General features: G+C 39.2%; 2 protein-coding genes across 2 annotated transcripts in view; one reads left to right on the top strand and one right to left on the bottom strand.

Moving 5' to 3' along the window:
- On the top strand, window positions 1-19672 carry vti1b (vesicle transport through interaction with t-SNAREs 1B). The gene is made up of 6 exons (XM_003224870.4): window positions 1-277; window positions 9289-9347; window positions 12208-12399; window positions 15172-15345; window positions 15796-15857; window positions 18184-19672. The coding sequence occupies exons 1-6, from the start codon at window positions 160-162 to the stop codon at window positions 18272-18274; spliced, it is 696 nt and encodes a 231-aa protein (XP_003224918.2). The 5' UTR covers window positions 1-159; the 3' UTR covers window positions 18275-19672.
- arg2 (arginase 2) overlaps window positions 16597-23865 on the bottom strand; it is an 18921-nt gene continuing 11652 nt past the window's right edge. Inside the window, exons 4-8 of the mRNA XM_003224853.3 lie at window positions 22857-23016; window positions 21535-21629; window positions 19984-20088; window positions 19678-19814; window positions 16597-18918 (exon numbers count right to left, since the gene is read on the bottom strand). Coding sequence (XP_003224901.1) covers window positions 18713-18918; window positions 19678-19814; window positions 19984-20088; window positions 21535-21629; window positions 22857-23016 — 703 coding nt within the window. The 3' untranslated portion in view covers window positions 16597-18712. The remainder of the gene's footprint in view (window positions 18919-19677; window positions 19815-19983; window positions 20089-21534; window positions 21630-22856; window positions 23017-23865) is intronic.

Genomic DNA, 23865 nt, shown 5'->3' on the forward strand with positions numbered 1-23865 from the left:
GGGCCTGCTTTCCCCCTCCAGGGCGGAGGGGGCGCTGTGCCGCTGGGCTCGTGGCTGTTTCTGGGCTGTGCGTCGGGGCCGGAAGCGCCTGTCAGGAGGCCTCAGGGGCGCGAAGGCAGTGGGGAGAGGGCAGGGCCGCTTTCTGGGGAGGCCAGCGCCATGGAGGGTCGCGGAAGCGGCTCTTCGGAGCACCTGGAGCGGCTACACGAAATCTTCCGCGGCCTCCACGAGGAGTTGCGAGCCGGGCCGGAGAGGCTGCGCGGGAGCCAGGCGGTCGGTACGTGAAGAAGGGCCCTCCAACCGGAGCCTTCGAGGCGGGGAAGGAGGAGGGGCTAGAGCAGGCCTGGGCAAACTTGGGCCCTCCGGGTGTTTTGGACCTCAACTCCCACCATTCCTAACAGCCCCAGGCCCTTTCCTTTCCCCCTCAACCGGAAGTCCAAAACACCCGGAGGGCCCAAGTTTGTCCATGCCTAGGCTAAATTGCCAGCATTCGCCGAACTTTCAGTGACTTTCCATTGGGCAGGGCCTAAGACTGCCGTGGTGCCACACTCTTATGGATTCCCTGATTGCATTTTATCTCATTCACTTGAATGAAATCACTGCCATGGCGTTGTAGTTTAGGGAGGCCCAAGAGCGCTCTGAGCGGGAATGCGAAATGCCCAACTCCAGAACAACAACTCCCAACATTCACAAGAAGGTTGCCATGGCAATGAAAATAGAGTAATTACGCTATAACAACAACAGTAGTGTGTCGGAATCACTCGGTTGCTGTGAGTTTTCTGGGTTGTATGGCCATGTTCCAGAAGCATTGTCTCCTGCTGTTTTGCCCACATCTGTGGCAGGCATCTTCAGAGGTTGTGAGGTATATTGAAAACTAATCAAGGAGGGTTTATATATCTGTGGAAGGTCCAGGGTGGGAGAAAGAACTCTTGTCTGTTGGAGGCAAGTGTGAATGTTGTAATTAATCACCTTGATTAGCATTTAATGGCCTTGCCAGCTTCACGATCTGGCTGATTCCTGCCTTTGTAGGGAGGTGTTAGCTGGCCCTGGTTGTTTCATGTCTGGAATTGTTTTCAGACTGTTGTTTTTTATTTACTCTCCTGATTTTAGAGGTTTTTTTTTAAAAAAAAAAATACTGGTTGCCAAATTTTGTTAATTTTCATGGTTTACTCCTTTCTGTTGAAATTGTTCACATGCTTGTGGATTTCAATGGCTTCTTTGTGTAGTCTAACATGGTAACTGTTAAAGTGGTTTAGCATTTCTGGGTTCTCAAATGTCTCCAGGTTGGTTCATCAAGTGCTCAGCTATGGCTGACTTAATACATATAAATAAATAATTTATAATTATAATCATACTTTATGTATAATCCACCCTTTCTCCCCGAGGGGACCCAGGGTGGTTTCCAGCTAAAGTAACAAAGTGGCAAACATTCAGTGCTGAAAATAATAATAATAATATAATAAAACTTTATTTATATTTTGCCCTATCTCCCCAGGGGGTCTCAGGGCAGATTCCAACATACAAAAAGGGAAACATTCAATGCGTTAATAGAAACAAACATATAGCGGCAAAATAATTCAGAATAACCCCACATGTAAACGTCAAATTAGAACCTAACATCCGTAAATTAAGCAAAATGTGGGCACACAAAATTGTATAACAACATAAAATGTCAGCATGAGATGTCCATATTGGTTTACAGGAGCCAACCAAAGTTCACAAAGTCATGTGGGTTGATTACAAACAAATAACAAATCAACAGTTGATGATCACACTAAACTGCTAAAGGGTTAGTATCCCACTTTAAATGCAATTGCTGCCTCCTGTTGAATCCAGGGATTGGCACTTTAGGGAGGGGCCTTTAAAATCCTCCACCAGAGAGATCCTTATCCTCACTACACTACAAACCCCAGAACTATGCAAGAAGTAGCCATAGGATTTAAAAGGATGCCCACTCTTTAAAGCAGACATGGGCAAACTTCAGCCCTCCAGGTGTTTTGGACTTCAACTCCCACAATTCCTAACAGCCTCAGGCCCTTTCCTTTCCCCTCTCAGCCACTTAAGCTTAAGTGCAGCTAGCTACACCATGCATGGGTAAACTTTGCTCCCCCCCAGGTGTTTTGGACTTCAACTCCCACACTTCCTAACAGCCTACTGGTGGGGTTATGTGTTTGTAAAACATTCATTTTTTTGTGTTCTGTTTACACTGTTAGTTGTTAATGTATGCAAATAAAAATTATTTTTTTAAAGGAATTGTGGGAATTGAAGTCCAAAACACCTAGAGGGCCGAAGTTCGTCCATGTCTGCTTTAAAGCATAGTGTGATGATCTCCAATTGTATTCTATTGTAGCACAAGCATTCTATTCTAACTACTATGGCAACGTCCCGTGGAATTCTGGGTTTTGTAGTATGAGGCCCCAGAGCTCATACTACAGCCCTCCATAGACTTCACATGGAAACAGGTCAGTTAAAGTAGAATAATAGAACTATAACACTTTAGAACAGTGGTTCACAACCTGTGGGTCCACAGATGTTTTAGCCTTCAACTTTCAGAAATCCTAACAGCAGGTAAATTGGCTGAGATTTCTTGGAGTTGTAGGCCAAAACACCCGGGGACTCATAGGTTGAGAACCACTGCTTTAAAACTACTGTATTTACTTGAAATGTAATGCTCACCTTTTTTGGCGAAATTCCCTTCCTAAAATTAGGGTGCACATTAGATTCATGTAACATGATATTTTTAGTGTTGAGTCAAAGCCAAAGGGGAAGCTACTTCAGAAGCACCTGGAGTACCTAATCATCATCTCTAATTTAATTACTATGGCTCAATGCTACGCAGTGTTGGGATTTGTAGTTTGGTGAGGCATCAGCATTCTTTGGCACCCCAATCACTCCATAGCATTAAGCCAGGGCAGTGAAAGTGCATTCATTCTACAGCATAGACGCACCCCAAGGTTCCATTGCTGAAAGCTTAGGTGTTCTAACATTTTTGTTTTAAAAGAAGGAATTATACGCTCACAGCAACTGTAATGCAGGCCTTTTTTGGCCTCAAATGGGAGTGCGACAAGGCCCTACACTGTTACAGCATTGTTATAAGACAGAGCTTTCCAACCATGTCATGTTGTACACACACCTTTTAGACATGCATCATTTCACAAGGCGGTAATTCAGTTTTACTAACAAACCTGAGGTTAAACCACCCCTTCTAAGAAACAGGGACAGATTTATAAATTGGAATAATGAAATGTAGAAGAACACAACATATCTCATGAAATCCTTTCATTTATATTTTCTTAAAATATGTGATTTGTAAGATAACACACAGTTCCAAGATTTGTGTAATTTCTTGTTACATTTATTCAACACACCTGCACACTGCAGCCAACTCACTAATGCGTCGCAACGCATAGTTTGGAAAGCTCTATTATAAGGACTTAAAGAACAGCTGACATTCAAAAGTGATTGTTATAGAGCAGTGGTTCTCAATCTGTGGGTCCCCAGGTGTTTTGGCCTACAACTCCCAGAAATCCCAGCCAGTTTACCTGCTGTTAGGATTTCTGGGAGTTCAAGGACCCACATGTTGAGAACCACTGTCATAGAGGGTGGGGGTGGTAGGAGGGAACAATATCCTCGTCTTGAGTTGTGATAGCAGATATTCATTCTGCTGTTCAGACTCCTGAAAGAGGGGTCCTGGTGCTCAGGCTTATCTTGAAATCATGCACACTGATGTCAGGAGGTGGCTTTCTACATAAAGCCTGCTCCTGAGTACAGTATGTCCATTCTGATTATCAGTGTGCTTCTGCCTTCAAGTCGCCTATCCACTTATGGTAACCTCATAACTTTTATTGGCTTTTCCTAAACAAGGAACACTTAGAGGTGGTCTCATCTCTGAAATATTGCTTATAGTACCTGGTATTTATTAATAGTCTCCCATCCAAGTACTAAACAGGGCTGACCCTGCTGAACTTCCAAGATCTGACAGGATCTTGTCGTTTTGAATTAATATTTGACTATCAGGGGTCCTCAAACTTTTTAAGCCAAGGGCCGGTCCACAATCTTTCAGACTGTTGAGGGGCCGGATTATCATTTGAAAAAAAAATACAAACAAATTCCGATGCACACTGCATATGTCTTATTTGTAGTGCAAAAACAACAACAAGAACAACAACAAAAGAACAATACAATATTTAAAAATAAAAACAATTTTAACCAACATACATTTATCAGGCTTTCAATGGGAAGTGTGGTCCTGCTTCTGGCCAATGAGATAGTCAAGTTAATTAGGGTTGTTGTTGTTGTTGTTGTTGTTGTTGTGTGCCTTCAAGTCATTTCAGACTTTGGGTGAGCCTAAGTCTAAAATTATTTATTTATTCATTTACTACATTTATTTATTACATTTATATCCCGCCCTTCACCCCGAAGGGGACTCAGAGCAGCTATATATACATACAATATATTATATTATTAGCATAGCACAATATTAGCATTATATATTACTACTAGCTGTGCCCGGCCACGCGTTGCTGTGGCGAAGTCTGGTGGTATGGGAAATAAAGTATTGAGGAATTGGTGGTAGTTAAGGTCAAGGGTCAAGGTTTTCCCCTGACATTAAGTCCAGTCGTGTCTGACTCTGGGGGTTGGTGCTCATCTCCATTTCTAAGCTGAAGAGCCGGCGTTGTCCGTAGACTCCTCCAAGGTCATGTGGGATGACTACATGGAGCGGTGTTACCTTCCCGCCGGAGCAGTACCTATTGATGCACTCACATATGCATGTTTTCGAACTTCTGGGTTGGCAGAAGCTGGAGCTAACAGTGGGGGCTCTCTCTGCTCCCCCAATTCAAACCTGTGGCCTTTCGGTCCAGAAGTTCAGCAGCTCAGCGCTTTAACACGCTGCGCCATCAGGGGATATTATTTCCTAAAGGTTGTGAATATACAATATTTCTGATTGTTTTTTTTGTTTGTTGGAGGCAAGTATGAATGCTGCAATTAGGAAAAATGATTAGGATGTAATGGCCTTGCAGCTTTAAAGCCTGGCTGTTTCCTCCCTGAGTGAATTTTTTGTTGGGAGGTGTTAGCTGGCCCTGATTGTTTCCTGTCTGGAATTCCCTTGTTTTCAGAGTGGTGTTGTTTGCGATATTTTATGTGCTTCTACTGTCTGTGGCCCTGAGAAAACAGAGGATTTTCCAAACTTTGATGATGGGAATACTTTGTTGGGAGGTGTTAGCTGGCCCTGATTCTTTCCTGTTTGGAATTCCCTTGTTTTCAGAGTGGTGTTGTTTGCGATATTTTATGTGCTTCTACTGTCTGTGGCCCTGAGAAAACAGAGGATTTTCCAAACTTTGATGATGGGAATACTTTGTTGGGAGGTGTTAGCTGGCCCTAATTCTTTCCTGTTTGGAATTCCCTTGTTTTCAGAGTGGTGTTGTTTGCGATATTTTATGTGCTTCTACTGTCTGTGGCCCTGAGAAAACAGGATTTGCCAGACTTTGATGATGGGAATACTTTGTTGGGAGGTGTTAGCTGGCCCTGATTGTTTCCTGTGTGGAATTCCCCTGTTTATTTACTGTCCTGGTTTTAGAGATTATATTGTTCTGCATTATTCTATCCCAGTAATTATTTCATATTAAAGAAGAATCTCACTTATCCAACATTCGCTTATACAATGTTCTGGATTATCCAACGCAGTCTGCCTTTTCATAATCAATGTTTTTGTAGTCAGTGTTTTAAATTCATTGTGATATTTTAGTGGTAAATTAGTAAATACAGTACAGTAGAGTCTCACTTATCCAACATAAACGGGCCGGCAGAACGTTGGATAAGCGAATATGTTGGATAATGAGGAATTAAGGATAACCCTATTAAACATCAAATTAAGTTATGATTTTACAAATTAAGCACCAAAACATCATGTTAGACAATAGATTTGTCAGAAAAAGTAGTTCAGTACACAGTAATGCTATATAGTAATTACTGGATTTATGAATTTAGCACCAAAATATCACGATATATTGAAAGCATTGACTACAAAAATGCGTTGGATAATCCAGAACGTTGGATAAGCGAGTGTTGGATAAGTGAGACTCTACTGTAAATACTACATAGCATTACTGCGCATGGAACTACTTTTTCTGTCAAATTTGTTGTATAATATGATGTTTTGGTGCTTAATTTGTATAACGATTACCTAATTTGATGTTTAATTGGCTTTTCCTGAATCCCTTCTTATTATCCAACATATTCACTTATCCTGCCGGCCTGTTTACGTTGGATAAGTGAGACTCTACTGTATATTTCTAATCTTATATTATCTGCTCAGAACTGGATTATCTGAGGCCCCTTCTTCACAGCTGTATAAAATGCACACTGAAGTGGATTATATGGTAGTGTGGAGTCAAGATTATCCAGTGCAAAGCAGATAATATAAGATTATAAATGGGTTATATAGCTGAGTGGAAGGGCCTTGAGTCTACACTGCCATATAATACAGTGCAAATTAGATAATCTGTGGAAGAAGCCTAAGTGAGGCCTAAATCTGCCTGTCCCCTAACTGAAACCTGGCTGTCCCTTGGTTGCTAGGCAACCAAGTGGGCAGAGATTAGCCCTCTAAACTGGCAGCAATTGGATAAAAAAAATTATTGCTCTCCCTCTAATTAGGACTTTATTTTTCTTTTCTTTTTGTTGTATCAACCTTGAGGCGTGGATGATGGGTTGTGTTGTCAAATTTTGAGGTTGGGGGGCCTGTACTTTTGTTGTTTTGTGAATTGCCGTGATGCCATCACTCTTTTATATATATAGATATTGAACTATACCACTATACTGTAATATTATATGTAATATATAACATATAATTAATATTATTATATGGTATTATTATTATTAGTATTATATTGTATAACATAATATTATTATGAATATTATATGTATATACAATATATTATATTATAAAACTGAGGGCGGGGGCCAGGTAAATTACCTCGGAGGGCCGCATCCGGCCCCCGGGCCTTAGTTTGGGGACCCCAGGACTATCACATACCAAATACGCAGGAACTTCTATTTTTGCTGATTTTTTTTCAGATTTGTTTGGCTTTGGGGGAGATTTAAAGTATACAAAGGCAGGGGAGGGAGCACTGTGTTTTACAGTGGTTTTAAGTCATAGCACCTTAGTGGAAAACTGCCCAAATGTTTTTAAAAATAGTTTATTGTGTCCAGCAGGCTTTGGCATGCCAGTGCAGACTGCTGGGGAAAATTGGCTTCCACTCTCTCCACAATTTCCTGTCCCTGGTTTCGGAGAGTGTTTCATGATAATCTCTTTCACTTTTGTGTTAAAATTAAGAATACCAGTTTGACTGTTGGTATGCATGTATCCTGTAGAATTAATGCAGTTTGACACCATTTCGAATGCCATGGTTCAGTATTATATAATTGTGAAAGCTGTTGTTTTTCAGAGTCTAGCTTTTTCTGTCAGAACGTGCCAGTGCGTCACCAAACTTCAACTTCCAGGATTTCATAACAAGGAGTGGTATCAAACTGCATTAATTCTACAGTGTAGATGCACCCTTTGACTACAGCTCTGGAGGTCACGGCTCAAATCTCTACTTGGCCACGGAAACCTGTTGGGTGACCTTGGGCAAATCACACTGTCTCAGCTCAGAGGAGGACAAAAGACTTCTCTGAACAAATCTTGCCAATAAATAGGTTTGCCTTAGTGTCATCGTGAACTGGAAATGACTTGAAGACACACAAAACAACTAAAATTAAAAGTAACATATTGAAGTCCTAAATGCAACAGTCCCATGTAGAATAGACTCAAGATATTTTCTTTCTTTCTTTTGTTTTTTTCTTCTCTTCCTCTCTTTTTCTCTCTCTTGCTTCTCTCTCTTCTTCTCTCCTTTTCCTCTCGATACATTTCTATTTTTTCTTTCCAAAATGTTTGGTTTTTCAAGATTAAAAAAATCTTCAATAAAGATTATTTTAAAAAAACATTTGTTTAAGTAACGTTGAATCAGTAGACGTACTCTATTCGAGACTAACCATTTGATGGCATATTCTAGTTTTGCAGATAATTAATAAAGCTCTTTAGGTCTTATTACTTGAGCTACTTTCTCTAGTGATGTGAGCTATTTACAAATATGTTGATAAAATCAGTTTAATATATAGTTGCCAAGTGAGGAGTATTCTAGGTCCTGAGTTTTCAGGTCCAAAACCTTACATCTGGAGACAGTCACAAGGGATGCCCCAAGAAGTAGGCTTAATAGGTGCCGTTAAGCATCAGCTGCAGTTGCTTAGGACAACTAATCTAAATAACAACCCCAGATGTAAAAATATGTTTGAGAATATTTCTGTTGTTGAAAATTAAGTTATTTATTTATTTACAATATTTCTACCCTGCCTTTCTCACATAATATTTCTTAAGTCCATTGTCCAATAATCCAGAAGTTTTCCAAATTCTTTGAACAGAAGAAAAACTAAATGTATTCCAGCTTTTAACACTTTCCTAAACACTGGTTTTAACATGTGAAATTTGAAGTCAAAACAGTATGTGTTTAAAGGGAGTTTTGCACTGCTCCCTGCTTTTTATAAGTTAGCCAAGGCCACTCATCTCCCACCATTGTAACCATAATAAAGCTTTTGAGGAGGAGAGAGATTATACTTACGTTAATAAGAGCAATAAGACAATAAAAACCATCAGGGCAATTCTGTCTGTGCATATCTTTTCAGAAGCAGGTTCTATTGGGGTGGATGGGCCTGCGGGACTGGGAAGAACACTTATTTTTGTCATCTTCTTGCTGTTACCATAGCTGCCAGGGAAAGCTCTGGGTATACGGCCCTTGAGCCAGTCACCCTTTAGGGGCTGAAGTGGGAAACATATTAATATTATTGGCAGACATAATCACCAATGGTCCATCACAAAGTGCCACAGCTGTATTATTTGTGCCTCTCCATGTACATTCTACCTTACTGACAAAAACAAAGGTAGGTAGAGAAATGTGATTAACTAAATCTCAATGTCCGAATCTATGTACACATTACTCACTCCACATGATATCTTGTTTCCATTGGTCTGTTGTCTGATAGGGCCCTGACTGAGTGAATATGCAGATTATACTTACAATGAAACCAAAGTCATAAGATAGTTTTCATGAAAACAAACATGAAAACCTTAAATCTTACACAAGAATGCATGAATGTTACATTGAAGATTGATTCTGAAAAAATCTCATGACACTGTTTTTGTTTGTGTTGTTTTTCTTCGATGAATAGCAGCCTTTCATATCTTGTATCTTTCAGAAGAGAAGAAGAAACTGATAAGAGAATTTGATGAAAAACAAAGAGAAGCACATGAAACGGTAACAATATGAATTATAAATAGAGAAAGAATATGTTAGAATACACATGGGTGTGAAATGTAGTTACATTTCTTTAAAACACGGGGTTTAATCCATTGGTATTAATATGAAATGGAAATTCTATTTTTTTAATTATTATTATCAACTTTCCCTTCAGCTGCCTTGTCTTCCAGCAGACCTTAGCATTTACCTAAAAGGGCTGTTTGCAGTGACTGTTTCCCCCTTCCACCTCTGACAGGAACTGCATGGATTCACAAGGCAGATAGATGTTGGTCCAGTAGAATTTTTAATGCTTTGCTTTTAATCAACTGATTTTCATACTATATCACAAACTGTTTTCAAAGTTTCTGTTGGCTTGAATAGCCATTGCCCTGAACCAAAGGGAGATACTGTTCAAAGAAAGAAACATCTAAAACCCCATACATTAATTTTGCAGTTATTTCAATCCTGGTCTTTGCTTTAAGAATCTATGTGAGCAGAGGATTTACTCAAATTGTCAATGAAAATTTAGTTGTCCCTCAGGTGCATCTGTATTTGGGTTAAATAATTGTAAGAAGGTCACCCATATGATTGTATGTTTCTCTGTACAAAAAAGGCCCAACCTCATACAAAAAATAGAGAAAAAAGTTCTGGTTTTGCCTTCTTCAGGTACTACTTTTTAACATGCATTTTAAAAAAAAAACAAACTACAAACAAAAACCTGAAGGCATTCTGGAAGGCCATTTTTGTATCCAGAGTAGTTCAATTCACTGACGTCCAGATTATTGTATAGGACTCAGTTTTGTTTCTATAATTGATTCTATAAATGTCCATATGGTCTTGCATTTTAGTAATCTTTTGTGATACCTTTTTACTGCTTTTATGTATGCACATTGAAAATGCTTCATATCTATATATATAAAAATGTATGTGTGTATATGTGTGTGTATATCTCTCTCTCATTTTACTATGGAGTAAACAACAAAACCACTGAACCAAATCACACCAAATTTGGCCACAAAAGACATAGTCGTCCAAAATATGTTTTTCAATAAAAAACCTAGAAAAATAGTCCAAATTACAGAGGAAGAGGAAGAGCCTTTCTCCCCCTAACTGCCAATTAGAAAGGTAGGCTCTGCTGCCTTTGCCCCCTCCCCCCGCTGCCTTTAGGCCCCGCCCCCTTTGTATCCTAGCAACTCCCTCAGCCAGAAGGGTGCCCAGGGCATAGGCAGAGTGCACTTAGGCCTCATATACACTGCTTATAAAATACAGATTATCTGATTTGAACTGGATTATATGGCAGTGTAGACTCAAGGTCCTTCCACACAGCTATATTACCCATTTATAATCTTATATTATCTGCTTTGAACTGGATTATCTTGAGTCCACACTGTCATAGAATCCACTTCAGTGTGGATTTTATACAACTGTCTAGAAGGGGCCTCATATAATCCACTTCTAAGCAGATAATATAAGATTATAAATATAATATGAAATAATTACTGTGATATAATAATACAGAACAATATAATCTCTAAAATCAGGACAGTAAATAAAGAGCAACACTCTGAAAGCAGGGAAATTGGGCATTCCAGAAAGGAAAACAATCGGGACCAGCTAACACTTCCCAACAAATGATTCCCCCAGGCAGGAAGCAGCCAGGCTTTGAAGGTGCAAGGTCATTAAATGCTAATCAAGGTGCCTAATTGCAGCATTCATACCTGCCACACCGAGACTATTAATTGCTATTCAAACTGGCCAACCAAGGATTCCGCAAGGTAGAAAGCGGCCAGGCTTGCAAGCAACGAGGCTATTCAGTGCTTTTTAACCTGGCCAACCAAGATTTCCTCAGGGTGAAAAATCCCTAAGCTTTGAAGCCACGAGGCTACTCCATCCCATTCAACCTGGCCTAGCAAGGATGCCCTATGTAGAAAGCAGCCAGGCTTTTGAGCTGCAAGACTATTCAGTGCAATTCAATCTGGCCAAAAAATGATTCCCCTACAAAGGAAGTAGCCAGGCTTCAAAGCGGCTCTTTGATTGAGGGTGCTACTCCAGCTATTCCAGAAAATGGCCAGGCTTTGAGGCTGAAAGGCTATTCACTGCTATTCCACCTGGCCAACAAATGATTCCCATAAGCCATAGCAACGCATGGCCGGGCAAAGCTAGTACAGTAGAGTTCCGGTTAACCAAGTTCTGGTTAACTGAGACTCCGTATTATTCGAGACGCCGCCCTCCTTCTCTTTCTCTCGAGTTCGAGAGAAGGAGAGGGAGAGGGAAGCACCCCACGATCACTGCTGCCTAGCAACACTTGTGGGATGCCTCCCAAGGGGCAAGGGCTCGCTGAGGGACATCCCTCGGAGAGCCCTCGCCCCTTGGGAAGCACCTTGCAAGCGTTGCTAGGCAGCAGCGATCGCGAGGCGCTTCCCTAAACCAGATTGCCGGGAGGTATATTAGGGCCTTCCCTATTATCCAAGCAGTTCGGTTATCCGAGATTGGGCCTGCCCCTTTATCTTGGATAACAGGAACTCTACTGTCTGTATATGTATATATGTGTGTGTGTGTGTGTATGTTTTTAATATCATTGTGCAACTATGGAGAAATAACAATTCCATCTTTTTAAACAGTTTTGTGTTTCTCTTTATAGTTTTTTTTCTGTCTTGCAGAACAGAAAATACAGGGGTTATAATATATTTTCTTAATCATAAAGAATAGTCAACTGATACGTTTCAGTAATGTAGTCTGGGTGAGGATAAGAGTTTTGTTCACGAGTTAGGCCACTTAGGTTTTTGGCACACTGACCATCTCAGATTTGGCTGAAGTACAGTAATTCAAACATATAAAACTAGAATTTTGTTGTGTTTATTTTTTAAACTTAATAAAGTTACGGGAAATGGAAGACGAACTGAAATATGCTCCAGTGTCTTTCAACAATCAAATGATGGCCAAAATTCGGACATACAAGAGAGACCTTGCCACATTCCAGAGGAAGATGAAAAGTATAGATTTGGGAGTGACCCTAGGTGTACGCGGAGACCCAAAATTTGGAATCTTCTCAACAGAAAATGAACAGAGTGTGAGTACTAGCTATAAATTAACCATATTTAAGACTTTTGTTGTTACTAGAAGAAGTCTTCAACTACTAGGTGTTTTTACCTTTCCATGTGTGTATAACTTTTATATAGAATATTGGGATTGCACTGATAGTAACATCGCAAAGATATAGAAACCTTTATGAACTTTTTAAAAAGGTTGGTAATGTCTATACTATAGGCATATCATTTTGGTAAGAGTTAACAAAATGTGTTAAAAGTTTTTAATCTTTTGAATTGTCAGTCTTCAACAGTTTAAGAATACACACATTTTCACTTGTTTGTAGAAGAAATAGTATCTGGAATTTATTTATTTACTTATAGAGAATCACATCCCATTTAGATGGAAACATGTCAAAGCAGTTTATATCAATAAATATACACAAATAAGTTAAGATTCATTCTTCATAAAATCCAAGAAAAAATTGTTTGGTTAGACTGAGATTATCTTGTTTAAATAATAATGTTTTTAAAAAGCATTGAAAACTTTAGATTAGCTGGAACCTGTCAAAATGGTAAATAAGGAACATTCCATAGAGGAGGTGCTATTACCCTAAACATTGCTATGAACGACTACTAAGAGGACATCAAAAGCATGAGGCACTACAAGGGCACCTCTAGCCCAATTCCTAAATCCTGTTTTGTCACCAAACATTCAAGATCTTCTTTTAACCCAGTGATAACTAGGAAACAACCTATGCTGGACTGTAGTCTGTGCAAGGGACACATTTTGGTAATCATTTTGTTGCAAGGGGGAAAATGTTCCTTTCACAATCAAGACACAATTTAGCAAGGAAGTTTGAAATCTTCAAGACATCCATTCCCTCATATTTCTTACATACCCTGTTTCTCTGAAAATAAGACATCCCCAAAAAATAAGACCTAGTAGAAGTTTTGCTGAATTGCTAAATATAAGGCCTCCCCCGAAAGTAAGACCTAGCAAAGGTTTTGTTTGGAAGCATGCCCAGCACCTGCCAAACAAAACACCATAGCATGCAGGATTGGTAAATGTAAATAATAATAATAATAATAATAATTTTATTTTTATACCCCGCTTCCATCTCCCAAGAAGGACTCAGTGCGGCTTACATACCAGTTGTATATGGAAATAATAGTAGTAACAAGAAATTCTTGACAGGAGTCACAGTTTGTCTGGTTTAGTTATGTTGATTTATGATGACAACTACTGTACAGTATAGAATAAATGTTCATTTTTTTGTTCAACAATGAATATGAATTCTTCATGGAAAAATAAGACATCCCCTGAAAATAAGACCTAGCGCATCTTTGGGAGTAAAAAATAATATAAGACACTGTCTTATTTTCGGGGAAACACGGTAAGTAGGGGATTTCATGATAATAAATGACTTGACCTACAATGTCATCTCCACCCCACCCCCCCAGTATGTAGGATATCTTCCACTGAAATCCTTGTTATTTTTGTATGCCTTCAAGTAATTTTTGACTCACAGTGACCCTAGGTTTTCTTGGCAATATTTGTACAGAAGAAGGTTGTGTTTGCCTTCCTCTAAGGCTGAGAGAGTATGATATGACCAAGATAATCTGTTGAATTTCTATGTCACACAGGAGATTTCAGCGAGATAGTCTCTGGAGTGGTAATCCAGTGTTCAAACTACTACACTATACTGGTTCTACTGAGAGCTGACTGAGTGTATATTGTACATTTTTATATATGTATGTTAGTATGTGCATATACAAACCAGCATGAAGTAGTAGTTTGAGTATTTAGCTACTGCTCTGGAGGTTTCAATCCTTGCTCTGCTATACAAACTCACTGGGTGACCTTGGGCAAGTCATACTCAACCTCAGAAGAAAGCAAAGGCACCGCCTCTCTGAACAAGTCTTGCCAAGAAACCTCCATGTTAGGTTCACCTTGGGTTTGCCATCATTTGGAAACTACTTGAAGGTGCACAACAAGAAGTCCACACATGTGCAAGTACTCCCATACACCCTTTATTATGTTACTGTTAAAAGTACAACTCTGTCTTACTGTTCTGTACCTAAAATTCTATAGCCACTCATTAGTTCATAAAAATTATAAACAAGAAGGATAAATAGAATTTAGGAAGAGTAGAGAGACAGATTTTCACCTCAATATCCTTTGAGAGTAGGAAAAATGGTCTGAAGGAACTAGCATGGCACTTTTATCCAATTACCACTGTTTTATACTACAAGATCACATTAATGATGGATTGATTTTGTGAAAGCTGTCCTTGCCCTGATTTTGCAATACTTGAGAGCATAACAGGGTCTTTTGAAGGTAATTCATTTGTGGGGTTGGCACACATCAAACCTGATATGCTGATAACTACCAACGATAAAATATGTTTGTGTCACCTTCCATTGCAAGATGTCTTGTGAATATCAGGGGCCTAGTTGGTGTAATTATAGAATGTTGTCAGTAGCCATGTATTTTGAGTTCTCTGTATTTTTGACATTTTCTTACAAATTACTGAAGCTAGGGGATTCTCTGTATATGAAACAATAAATGGACTTTTGTTTTTAAATGCAGGGAATGCCCATTTGTCTGCTTCTTTTTTTAGCCTAATAATATTACCTAATGTAATTGAATAAGCAAACCCTTGAACTGTACCAAAATTTTACTGAACATTCTTAGAAAGTAGAGACTGCTTCCAGCTTGGAGAATTAATCTTGCAACTTAACAACCTTACAATGTACCAGAAGGTAAAACATGTTTTCTGCCTCTTTAAATAGGTCTTAATTGTCTCTCTTAGACTCAAGTACAGTCTCAGAGGGTATTGCTGCTTCAAGGAACAGACAGCTTGAACCGAGCCAGTCAGAGCATAGAGCGTTCACACCAGATTGCTGCTGAAACAGACCAAATTGGTTCTGAAATCATTGAAGAGCTTGGCGAACAGCGGGAGCAGCTGGAACGCACCAAAGGCAGAGTGAGTGCACTAGTCGGATCTTTTGGCATTGCAAATCACTGTGTTACATATATTTTCATATACAGTACATGTAGAAACCTGAACAGCAGTCTAGGGAAATATTGAAAAAACATCTTTGGGGGAAAAACTCAGCCATAACTATCCCAAACTTCTTTTTTACAATTTGTCGTGTAGTTGATCTAGGTTATCCCCCCCCCCCCCTTGTGCTAAATTCATTTAACTTTACAGCATTATTATATTGTATCAGAACATATAAAATTCTCTTATTCTGATTCAGATTTATCAGATTTATGATCTGTTTGGCATATTACTCTTTAAAAGTAGTTTTCTTAGTTTCGAATGTGAATGTTGTGAACATAAAATGCTAACTCTGTTGTCAAAAAAACCATACAAATGCTAAAATCTATGTTTTTAACAAAAATAATTGTGTGTATGTATATTTCCTTTTAGTTAGTAAACACAAGTGAAAACTTAAGCAAGAGCCGGAAAATATTACGCTCCATGTCAAGAAGGTTAGTATGAGACCACTTTAAATTTCAGAATCTTTAGAGATATGAAATGCTAGCTAGATCTTGATTTACATGCAATCCTCATACCATGATTACTTCATTACTTCAGTCCTGAGGCTAGTAGACCACAGAAATATCATTTCTTCAGTTCAATTTTTTCTATATAGTTTCGTTTATCCAACGTTCTGCATTATCCAACACAGTCTGCCTCCCACTGAGATCCATAGATGTCTCTCTAAGCATCAACACGTAACAGGCCAACACGCTCAACAACACAAGTGCAGCCATGCTCCCAAACAAGTGGCAGACTTATTGAAAAACATGTTTTGGCGCTTAATTTGTAAAATTATAATGTAATTTGACATTTAATTGGCTTTTCCTTATTCCCTCCTTATTATCCAACATTTTTGCTTATACACCAGTCTGCCAGCCCGTTTGTTGGATAAGTGAGTCTGCTATAAACATTTCTAAAATGGGATGTGTCTTAGAATCGCAGGGATATCATCTGTATTTTTGTAGGTGGTGGTGGTCCTGAAATTAGGGTGCGATTTACAATCAAAGAAATATGGTCAGAGTTCTGAGCACCTTTCTGTGATTTCTAAGGATGTCCTTCTCCAGGCTGTCATCTGCCTATAAGCATACAGGAGATAACAACAGACCATCCTGATCCAGTGCTGGCATTTTCTGTGTATTGCAGCTTCCATGCCAATACTTGCTATAAATGAAAACGAGGACAAGGATATCAGGAACTTAGTTAAAATTTATTGCACTAACTGTCCGAGTTTCATATATCGTATTTTAATAATTATCAGTTGTTTTCAGTTCTTGCCAGGGTTGCTCTTCATATTTGATTATTGCAACTTCATTTGCACAAAGGAGTGTGAAGCATGCAGATACCAGCATCCCTGTGCAAGTTCCAGGTCTTTTCAGCAGTTTCCTTATGGCTCTCCATTTCACTAGAAAGGTGTGGTGGAGAGGCAATACTTCTGGTAATCAAAGGATATTTAATTCACGCATCAAGGCGAACAGGGATACTCCTTGGCAAAATGCTCAATGGGAGGACTGTTTTGCACAGATGTGTTCAGAAAGCATCAAAGTGGGTACATCCTTAGCTGCACTGCTCCTTGTACCTCCTGGTCAGTGAGAAGACAACATGCAGTGTCACTTTTTTGGCAGCAGGGCAAGTTGAAGGAGCTTGGTATAGGATCCAAAGATTCTCAGGGGAGAGGGACAATCAGAAAATGAGAATGAAACAGGATTCCAGTCTATTTGGAACCAAAATCATGATTTGATTTCTCACCTTCTGTTACCATGAGCAATTGACACACCAACTTGAGCTTGTATGTGGATACAAATTTCTTTCTTTAGCTTTTAAAATCATTTTTAAACTCCTAGTTTGTTTCCTGCTTACAGATCGATACCTTATTTCCAGCTGTTATGTTAATGAATCACTTTTTATATATGTTCCAGTGGCTAACACAATGGCTCTTCTTTCCCCTCATACAGCTAATGTCTGGTAAAGTAGTTTTGGAGATATGATTGTGGCAGTAGTGTCATAGTCATGATTACATAGTGAGTGTAAACCAGTTACGGAGGAGTAGTTTTAAGTAACTTTCATTTTATTTTCCTGATCAGCTAAGTCATGATTGTGATATCATTGCCTTGGTTGTAATTTCCTCCTCCCCCAATCTATTTTACTGGGCATGAGCTGCATGGGGAGAAGGATATCCATTATGCCAATAATTATAGCACAGATAAATGACATTTCCATCAGGTTTGGGGAAGGATCAGTTAATTATACTCAATATTACAACTAGTACAGGATTTTGATCTACATTGTTTGATAAAGAATCTCAGGAACAGTGAGTTTCTGTATAATTAAATGTCTCGTATTCTTAAACTTCTTGTCACTTCTTCCAAGCAATGGTTGAAGTCCTAAAGCTACTAAATAAAGTGAGAGCAAGATCCCATAAGATAGTAGGGCTGAGATCTTGCATTGGGGTGTCTGTACCTGCAGATCTATGCATTTATTGTGCTACATAGTCTTTGTTGAATGGCAGGGTTGTATTACACAATTCAACACAACAGGCCCATAATGTGCATCCATTTCCAACTCTACTTCTGCAATCTTAAACTGAATTCTACTATTCTGCATCAAACAAATATCCAGCTGTTTATGTAGGGAAATGTACTGCATTCATAAATCACCAGCATTCCAGATTAGAATTAGGTTTTGGACTTTTGAAATATCTTGCATGTCATCATAGTGGCTTAGATAGGCAGAAATATCAAGAAGCCAAATATTGCTCACATTCTATTTCTTTCGTAGGCTTATGACAAACAAACTGTTGCTCTCCGTTATCATTATTTTGGAGCTTGCCATCCTGGGAGGCGTTGTCTACTACAAGTTCTTCACCTGAACTTTCAAAACACCCAGCTTTCTGCCTTGATGTCTTCCATCCACCTTAAGGACTATGCATGGACATTGCCAAGGAACAGTTCTTAAACCAGGTGGATTATGTTTTAATGCAGTTGTAGGACACTATTAACATGCTGCCAGCCTCACAGCATGTTCACCTGAGAAGTCAGTGGGAAGAAATGCGGCTGAGGGGCAGGAGAAAAAACAAAGGACTGACATAAAATTGTGTAATTAGAAAGTAATAAACATTTGTCTAAAATGTCATGTCTAACTTGCAATACAGCTCTTTGGTCACACAATAGGGAAAAAAGAACTAGTCTCTACAAGACCGGTTAATACTTCAGAGCATAATATAGTCTGTTCTTTGCCCTTCCATTTGAGTAGATCGCCAGAGTGTTACATAATCCGTGTTGCAAAGTATCTGCTTGCCATCAGCATCCTAAATCCGCACTTGCTCTTCACTGTCAGATTCATCAGGGGAACTGGGAGTGGGGAGGCCATCAAAAACAATGTGTGCCCCTTCTCTTGTTTGGCCAAAGCATGTGGCAATCACTTCCACTGCAAGGTTAGCTGTTGCAGCCACGTCTTCCTGGGACGTTCCGAGCAACGGATTTACTTCTACAAGGTCCACTGCTGAAAGCAGGCCTGGGAAATTAAAGGCAGTCACAAGAGAGAAACAGGAGAAATAAATTTTTATAAGAAGGTAGAACAAGTTGTTGGTACTACATGTAGTGCAATGGGTTTTGCATAAATTAAATCTAGTTGTATGTTGGCTGTAATAAACTGTTTGCAACTGTTAGGTTATGCGTTATTCAACATCACCTGCTAGCTCTTTGAAAGGCAATACAAAGATAATAACTACTAGTATTTACATGTTCTTTTGGATTATGGCATCACTAGTGGCATGCAACACGTGTTTAAAGTAATGGGGCAACTTGGAGAACTTTACATGCATCAGGCATCTAATGGCTAAAATTAGAAAGGGAAAAAGAAGTGTTACATCCCCCTCCCAATCCTTCAAAAGTTACCAAACTTCCAGTTAATGGAAGATTGCGAGTGAGAATAATATGGTAGTTTAAAACAACAGTTCCTAGCAGTAAAACAATATGTCAATGTAGCATATAGTCAAATTTCTTTGGTTTTAACTGGAAAAAATACTTTTGGGACTTTGAAAGACTCAGGGAATCTTGTTTTGTTGGCCTTATTGCTGTCTGGTAAGTCATTCATTTTGAGGAGATGAATAAATGAGAGAACCTTGGATTCTGTCTGAGGTAGACTGCAGTTTTTGATTTAAACTAATTCTGAATCGTTCTGTAATGTAGCTGCCATATAAGCACCTGCTATTTATTCCCTTATGTCATGTTATTTTGAGCTAATAGTAAAACATGCTTGTCTGGTTCTTACCTGTGTTGTGTATTTCCTCTGAAATGTACATTCCTTCACGATATGTTAAGCCACCCAAGACAGGAGTCCCAGTTGATGGAGCCAATGTTGGATCAAAGGCATCAATGTCGAAGCTGAGATGGATAGGTCTTTGTCCTCTGTGGAAGGACATACATCTTGTTTGTATCAACTGTAAAACCTATTTCCAGTGTCCTCTGTCCTCCACAGGAGCAGTGGACTGATAATCATTGCTAATATATGAATAAGTAAAATAGTTTTGCCTATCAAACTGTTTCCCCTAAACAATTATTTCCAAGAGATGTTTACCTGCTTAAAAGGTGGTCAAAGGTTCTCTCCATCACTTTCTGGATCCCTAAGCGATCAATATCTCTCATTGAAAAATACTGGATGCCATAGTTCTTCAGAATATAGCTGTTTAAAAAAACCAAAAAAACCCGCAGTGTGTTAGTTTTGGTGAAAGTCTTTTCCTCCCTCCATCCTGACTTTTGGTGAAAGTCAGGGTGGGTAACATGATAGGTTGGAGAGCCAATGTTCTGCATCTAAGCTCTTCTGAGGACCATAGAGATTTATTTATTATTTATTTACAGTATTTATATTCCGCCCTTCTAACCCCGAAGGGGACTCAGGGCAGATCACATTATACACATACAGGGCCAACATTCAATGCCCATAAACACATCAAACTGAGACAGACAGACACAGAAGCAATTTAACTTTCTCCTGAGGGGATGTTCGATTCTGGCCACGGAGGGAGCAGCTGCTTCATCATCCACTCTGATGGCACTTCCTCATTCCAACGTTGTAAATTATTTAAACTTGCCTCCCCACTTTTTATAAGTGGTACCTTATTTCCTACTTGATAGATGCAACTATCTTTCGGGTTGCTAGGTCAGCAATGAGCAGGGGCTATATTTTATTTTTAATTGACAGGTGCTCACCCTGCCTCGGGCTGGTCTCGAACTCATGACCTCATGGTCAGAGTGATTTATTGCAGCAGCTGTTCACCAGTCTGCGCCACAGCCTGGCACCATAAAACAAATTGAAAACTTGATTTTGAATGTTTTAAAACATGTTTAATATGAGGAGAGTGTGTGTGATCTATTTAAAAGGTTGATTACTGCTAGAGACTTCACCTTTTAAAAACAAGGGAAGAGTGGTCTGGGGAACTGGGAACCGAAGGCTACAAAAACAGCCTTGGGTATTACTATGGTCCCAGGGTCGTATTTGTTTTCCCTTTGTTGTAAGTCAGAAAACCACTTACTGGCATTAATAGCCTATAGATGCAGCAACTTTGGGCACCACAGTTGAAGGGAGATGTTGACAAGCTGGAAAGCGTCCAGAGGAGGGCGACTAAAATGATTAAGGGTCTGGAGAACAAGCCCTATGAGGAGCGGCTTAAAGAGCTGGGCATGTTTAGCCTGCAGAAGAGAAGGCTGAGAGGAGACATGATAGCCATGTACAAATATGTGAAGGGAAGTCATAGGGAAGAGGGAGCAAGCTTGTTTTCTGCTGCCCTGGAGACTAGGACACGGAACAATGGCTTCAAACTACAGGAAAGGAGATTCCACCTGAACATCAGGAAGAACTTCCTCACTGTGAGAGCTGTTCGACAGTGGAACTCTCTCCCCGGGGCTGTGGTGGAGGCTCCTTCCTTGGAGGCTTTTAAGCAGAGGCTGGATGGCCATCTGTCGGGGGTGCTTTGAATGCGATTTCCTGCTTCTTAGCAGGGGGTTGGACTAGATGGCCCATGTGGTCTCTTCCAACTCTACTATTCTATGATTCTATGAAAGTCCACACCATCTTGTCTGTGAACGCAATTATAAGAGAGCTCTCCCAAACCATCCTTCCAGGACTTACTGTTCAGCAGGATCAACATCTCTTAAGCCAATATATACAATATCTGATCGTGAAAGACAGGGTTTTAGCCAAGAGAAGCCAGGAAGCTGTGGCACCTGCAGAAGAGAGAAAAGGAAATATCCATGAAAGAACATTACATTTTCCTATTTAATGTAAACAGATCCAGTTAATGGTCTGGCACATTCTTTCTCCTCATAAGTAATGTGCAGTAACAAAACTTCTCAGTTGTTTACTTCAAAGACAACTATGCCTGAAAGATTAATATTCTCAGCACTTAGCCTTTCACAAAAGTTTTGGAGATACTATTCTCCAAAGAGAAAACAGCCAAGCTATGCAATATAACAAGTTTTCATTTGGTTTTTCTACATAGAAAAAACTTAATTAAATTCTACCTGATTGTATATGGCTTTCACAGGTTTAGCAATTGTAGCAGTGCTTAAAAACAGCAAGTTTGTAACTTCCTGTTTATCTGGCAAATAACTTGGAATACGCGGAAAAAAATATTTGCAGTATGCTCTACATATTTTGCATGTTACTCCATAAATCAAAATGTTAGTTGCCATTCATAATATCCTCGTGCTTATTCTGTTAAGATTGATTTGCTATTATCTTAAGATTAGTATGATCAAATAAAAGGTAGTTGCAAAATACAAATGTTGCAAAATACCAATGTTCTTAAATAGGCAGAAGTAATGTTTGCTGATTAAACGGAAAATGTTTTCATACAGAACCCGCTTTCTTTGATAAAGCTATTGACAAGTGTGGGTAGAGCCAAGCCAGTAAACTGGCTGCCCTGGCAAATAGATTGTACTTGCAAAGAGATGGGAAGAGAGATGACACCCATATTCTGGTTAACTATATGCTGTAATTAGCCACAACTTACGTATAGAACAAAGAACAGTATACTGAAATCTCCTAGTTTGAATGCATATGATGCAATAATGCCATGTCCATTAGGAGTATTGTATAATGCTGAGTGCAGACTTATTTACATGCATTCAAAATCTGGTGTGACTGTGCGTAATAGACAATAGCTTGGCTGGATGTTTACTATCCCATTGATGCAGGCCATCCCATGCTATGCCATTATCTGATATCGAGTGAAATGAGTTGAATGACCTTTAAATCATGTGAAACAATACCATAGAATGGTCTGGGCACACTGATATGCCACAATTAATCAAAATGGCACACCATCTTCGTGTCAAATCAATTTTGAAAGGATGAAAAACTTGTTAGTCATAATGCACAACTTAAAAGTCACTAGGTAGGTATCACCAGGCCAAAGACACTGCCTAGTGGACAGCACAAGTCCTGCTTACCTTATCTTGAAGCTCCCTTAAAAGAAATGAAACTGGCTGTCCATGGAGATTCCCTGAATTTGTGGTGAGTGGAGTATTGATGTCCGCATGTGCATCTACCCAGATTACACAGAGGTGTGGGTACTGCCTTGTGTGGCCACTGATGGAACCAAGTGCTAAACTGCAAAAAGAAACAAAAACAGATCCGAGCTTGAACATGAAGATGGTTATAGAATAAAATAAGAAGGGACAAATAAGTGTGAGTTAATGACAAGGATGCAGCTGGGTGGGGGTGGCAAAATGAAAGCATTTTTCATCCCATAAGAATTCTCCTTTCTTGGAATTTTCCTTAAACCCCCACATATATCCATCGTTGCAGAGGGAGACAGTGAAAATGTTCACACCTAGAATTCCTATATTTGCTCTGCTTGTCCTCCCTTGGTAATATGACCTGCCCCTTTTCTTTAGATACCTAAACTGTATTTTGAAATGTTCAGCATAGCTTTGAAGCTACTACAATGTTAGAAATTTGGTGACTGAAAGACACTTTCAAGGAGAGGGTTGACTTCTTAGGGGGAGGCATTTTACTGTCTCCATAATAATATCCTTAGTTAATGCATTATGAAGGTACTTTACCAAAGGCTCTTGAACTTGGGTTGCCAACATGTTATTGTGTTTATTTATACCCTGTTTTATCTGTCTACACCAAAGACTCAAAGCAACTTACAATAAAACCAATGCAATTTAATTTAAAACCTAAAAATATACAAATGTTAAAATAGAATTAAATATTAATGGTATTAAAAAGTTAAAATCCTTAAAACTGACTAAAACTTATTCAGAGTGATATCCAAAGTGGTATGCAAAGTGCTATTTTCTCATCTCTTTCATTATGGCTGATGGATGTTGTAGTTCTGCACATTTCAGGGCCACATTCTGCCTACTCCTGCTTTTGTGGAAAACAAAATTATAATTAAATGTATAACTATTGGTTAATTATAATTAAGTGATAGTGATTCTGAACTTACAT

The sequence above is a fragment of the Anolis carolinensis genome, chromosome 1 (genome assembly GCF_035594765.1).
Source record: "Anolis carolinensis isolate JA03-04 chromosome 1, rAnoCar3.1.pri, whole genome shotgun sequence".
NCBI classification, from domain to species: domain Eukaryota; kingdom Metazoa; phylum Chordata; class Lepidosauria; order Squamata; family Dactyloidae; genus Anolis; species Anolis carolinensis.

What these genes read in the sequence shown, in the direction of transcription:
- vti1b (XM_003224870.4), top strand. Translation starts at nt 160, where the DNA reads ATGGAGGGTCGCGGAAGCGGCTCTTCGGAGCACCTGGAGCGGCTACAC. An exon ending in CAACAGAAAATGAACAGAGT is followed by an intron (nt 12,400 to 15,171) that starts GTGAGTACTAGC and finishes TGTCTCTCTTAG; the next exon opens with ACTCAAGTACAGTCTCAGAG. An exon ending in TGGAACGCACCAAAGGCAGA is followed by an intron (nt 15,346 to 15,795) that starts GTGAGTGCACTA and finishes ATTTCCTTTTAG; the next exon opens with TTAGTAAACACAAGTGAAAA.